Genomic DNA, 4447 nt, shown 5'->3' with positions numbered 1-4447 from the left:
GCCTTCCTTAGACAAACCCAGCTGCACTGAGGGAAAAGGGGATTTTTCTGCCATGAAAACTTTTTCACTACAGAGACCAGCTGCTTTAGCCAAAGTAATCATAAAGTCTGTAGAATGGTCTGCACACCATCTGGCTCCTTTCAATGTCTTGGAGACTCCTTCAAAACTGGCTTTAAAAGTATTTTCCCTTGCATACCAGGTGTATTTACTATTGCCTGGAATAAATCTGGTTGGTGTGGGGGTGGAGGATGGGGGCTTGGGATCTTGGAAGGGATTCAACTTTTTCAAAAATAGACTGAGAAACTGCAAATTGTTAGGATAACCAATATCTTGGTTTTGCTACCACTTCCTTTTCAGTTGAATAATAACTGTACATATCCGTAGCTACCCACTTGCAAATAAAATGAACTATCCCACTCTCTTGCTTGGCTCAGTCCCCTCTTTATGATTTATTTAGTATGCTACATACATTTAGCATGATAGTATGCCAATAAGATGATTTCCTCTTTTTGAAAGGACACAAGAATAAATGATAAACTTAACAGGGAGAAAATTCCTGGCAGATATCGTAAGTCTCATCTTGAAACACATTCCATTTAAATTGTACAAACATAAAGTTCCATTTATCTGAAAAACTTTAAGCCAAATGTCATCAGTGTATCAACTATTAAAGGCATCTTACTAATAATAAGCACATGCTTGTAAACGAATGTGGAGTAATACCTTTTTCTCTAATGGTTTCCTCAAGATCATGATTTAAGAAAGATCTTCAAAGCACTGTCTGATGGTTTGTAACAAAACAAATTCACATCCTATAAATTAATGTTATACCACAAATGCTTCTGTCTTTTAACATATTTCTTCACATGTGTTTTTCAGAGATGGAAGTTCTCAGAGAGAAGACTGTGAAAGTGTTTGCTTTTTGTACAGTTTCTTCCACACTCTCCTGAACATATAGGTACCTAACCTAAATGTTCTGAGGTCAGAAAGAGTTCTCTATGCAGATTGGGTAAGCCCAGGACCATTGGCAAATATATTTAAACTGACAGCATGGGGTGCTTGAGTTTTTCAGGTAGTACATTCATAGTTAAGATTGAGCCTTTTCACTATTAATAACTCAGTAAATGAAAAGACAGCCCAAATTAAAAATGGGTAAAAGATTTTAATACACATTTCTTCAAGAAGATATATGAATGGCCAACAATTACATGAAAAGATGTTAAAAATCTTTATCAAGGAAATGAAAGTCAAAAGCACAATGAGACACCACTTTATCCCCCCTATGATCAGCTATAATCAAATAATGAAAAATTCTGGAACTAAATAAAAGTAATGGCTGCACAACACTATTACGCCACTGTGTTGTACACTTTAAAATGCTTAAGATGGTAAATTTTATGCTTTGTGTATTTTGCCACACAATAAAAGATAAATAATAACAACTGCTGGTGAGGATATAGAGAAATCAGAACAGTAACACATTGCTATTTGGAATACAAAATGGTGCAGCCACTTTGGGAAAAGTCTGGCAGTTCCTCAAAAGGTTAAGTACTGAGTTACCATATGACCCAGCAATTCTACTTGTAAAATAGACACAAGAGAATCAAAAACGTATGTCCACACAAAAACTTGTCCAAAAATGTCCATAGCAGCATTATTCGTGATAACCCACAGTGCAAACAACCTGAACAAACGTCAATTGATAAATGGATAAATGAAATGTGGTATATATCCATACAATGGACTATTATTTGGCAATAAAAATATGCGAAGTACTGACACATGTTTCCACATGGGTTAATTTTAAAAGCATTATATTAAGTAAGAGAAGCCAGCCACAAAGGACAACATATTACAGGATTCCATTTATACTAATGTCTAGAATAGGCATATGCACAGACACACAAAGTAAATTGGTAGTTGCTTAAGGCTGAGAGAGGGAGGCTGTTTGAGGAGAAATAGAAGTGACTGTTAATGGCTATGGAGTTTCTGTAGGGGATGGTTAAAATGCTCCAAAATTGATTGTGGGGAGGGTTGCACAACTCTGTGAATATATAAAAACTACTCAATTTTATATTTTAAATGGGCGAATTATACAATATGTGAATTATATCCCAATAAAGATGTTATTTTAAAATGAGAATGAGCCTTTTTCTGGTTGGCAGAAGTTGATAAGTGGTGTGTGGGAGTTTATGTCAACAGAAAGGAGGCTTTGGGAGAATGCATCTGCTATACTGATATTCCCCAAAATTAGCTTTCTACATCTCTCCTCTAGTTGATAGTCTTTCTTTTTGCCACTATACACTTTCCATACTACCGACCTGAGAAAAAACGATCAAGGTAGGAGAACAGGAAATAGCAGGTACCTTAAAGAAAAGTGATAGTAGTAGTATCGTTTGGTTCACATTGAGATGTTCTAGAAGGAGAGCCTCAGATCCAACACTCATCAAAAAGTGTGAAGATGGGGTAGGGAGACCCAGTTATTTATGAGTTTGCCTTCTCTTTCTGAATCCCTACGCTAATGATTAGGAACTTACAATACCTTGACAGCAATGATATGAATATCAGATCAACGACCCTAAGTGAAAATCTCAGAGAAGAAACTTCATCCCTTGATCAACGCCAAGCAATCTCTATGGAGGTCATTTCACCTAATTTCCCTTCCTTTCCTCTACCTTTTCTTTCTTTCTTTTTTTTTTTTTTTTCCAAGTTATGCCTCCTACTCCTTCTCCAGGAGAAGCCCACCTGCATCCCTGGAGTAGAGGAAGAGGCCTTTATTACAGCTCAGCCCCGCCCAGCCCAGTCCATCCACAGCAGACCTAAGCCAAATCCTCAGTAGTTGGAGACAGACAGACTGCTTTCCCACCAACACTAGGCAGGCCTGTCCTACCTTTTCCCCTAAAGCAGGAAAGCTCCACACTTCTCCACTCTTCATAATTAACCATTCTTGAGAACAGGCCAAGTCCAGTCCAGTAAGGCATAGGGTGAAGCAGCTGCTGGGGGCTGTGTGTGAGGGTCAGGGAAGAGGAGTCCAGATCCCCAGAACAAAAGTCACAGCTGGGAAGAGGGAGAGAAGCCTCCATGTCTGCCCTGGGTTTCTGGGGTCCAGGGGCCTCAGGGTGCAGCCCTTGCTCCTCCTGCACAGTCCCCCTGGTGACAGAGCTCAGCTGGGCAGTTGCCAGTCACTAACGAATCCCAGCCACTGGCACCTGCTGCTGCTTGCGGATCTTACTGAAGAGTTCCATGTACTGGACCATGGTATCTGCTGGGCCATAGACAGCATCGTGTCTGTTCCCAAACACTGCAGGAGCCCCTGGTGTGTGGTTGCCTAGAAAACTCTGTAGGAACTTGAGCAACAGGCTCCAGCAGTCACTAGCTACCACACAGGGGCCATACTCCACCTCTACGGAGATGCCCCGGGCACTGGGCCCCGTGGTGACTGTGCCCACCTTCACTAGGAAGTCACAGTACTGGTAACAGGTACCCTGGGTCTCAATCTTGCTGGCCTTGGCACTCTGGAAAAAGCCCTTCAGCTTCACCATGAGCACACTGAAGCTGGTGTCAGCAATAAGCCAAGGGCCATTCTCAAAGAGGGTGAAGCAGCTCAGAGGGTACTCTGAGTTGTGCATCACATACATCAGCTTCCCAGCCTGACCTTGGCTGCCAAGAGCGGAGGCAGCTGTGTGGTAGGTCTCACAATCCACGCAAAATGTTCCTTGCTTCTTTGCCCCAAGCATCTCCAACTTCCGGGTGAGGAGCTCCACTGTCTGCTGGACACTCTTGCCCTCAGCCACAGGCATCTGGGACACACAAGTCACTCCCATGGTATCGGGCCAGGAGGGTGGCAGGAACAAACAGCTGAATCACAGTGTTCTCCGGCCGCCCACACTAAGTGAATCCCCCCTAATGCAAGCTTCTGCCAAGGGAGGTGCTCCAGAAATGATGTAAGAACTCTACGTTTTCTTTCTAAGTTAATATATAAATGCTTTAAAAAAATTATTCCCGTTCAGAAGTCGGGTTAGCAATATTTTCCCTTTCCCCAACTCTTACTTAGATGTCTAAGCCTCTTTATTTGCAAAAAATTACTAATAATAATCTTTCCTGGTAAAGATAGGTAGGTAGACATAAGAAAAAAAAAACAGGTTTCCTTTTTATAAAGTATATTCTCATTGAAGAGTTGAATAAATTCACATTTACAGATATATATATAGCATTATTTTTTTTTATTTTCAAACCAATTAATAAAAAATATAATAGCTGATGTTATTGCCTCCAGGCATTCGACAGGAGAACAGAGGGCACAGAATGCCTGTGTAACTATGTCAGGTCGCATTCACAAGCCGAATTTAGTTCTTACACGCCATTGATAGTGTTTAGTAGACAATTCCCAATCAGGGGCTTCAAAGATAACCCAAGCTACCATGGCACAGCTTCACGCATTTCTTTT

General features: G+C 41.0%; 1 protein-coding gene across 1 annotated transcript; it reads right to left on the bottom strand.

Annotated features, from left to right (window-relative positions):
* Positions 1–2788: 2788 nt before the first annotated feature.
* On the bottom strand, positions 2789–4068 carry LOC123845259 (mediator of RNA polymerase II transcription subunit 20-like). The gene has a single exon (XM_045876037.3). The coding sequence runs from the start codon at positions 3822–3824 to the stop codon at positions 3186–3188; it is 639 nt and encodes a 212-aa protein (XP_045731993.1). The 5' UTR covers positions 3825–4068; the 3' UTR covers positions 2789–3185.
* Between the last annotated feature and the right edge of the window lie 379 nt (positions 4069–4447).

The sequence above is a fragment of the Mirounga angustirostris genome, unplaced genomic scaffold (assembly GCF_029215605.1).
Source record: "Mirounga angustirostris isolate CCGP_5_RB_7025 unplaced genomic scaffold, mMirAng1.0.hap1 SCAF_11, whole genome shotgun sequence".
Lineage (NCBI taxonomy): Eukaryota > Metazoa > Chordata > Mammalia > Carnivora > Phocidae > Mirounga > Mirounga angustirostris.
This window is presented reverse-complemented; position numbering and strand designations above follow the sequence as displayed.

Bases quoted from the DNA above. Each gene is read 5' to 3' on its own strand.
- LOC123845259 (XM_045876037.3), bottom strand. From the start codon at position 3,824: ATGGGAGTGACTTGTGTGTCCCAGATGCCTGTGGCTGAGGGCAAGAGT.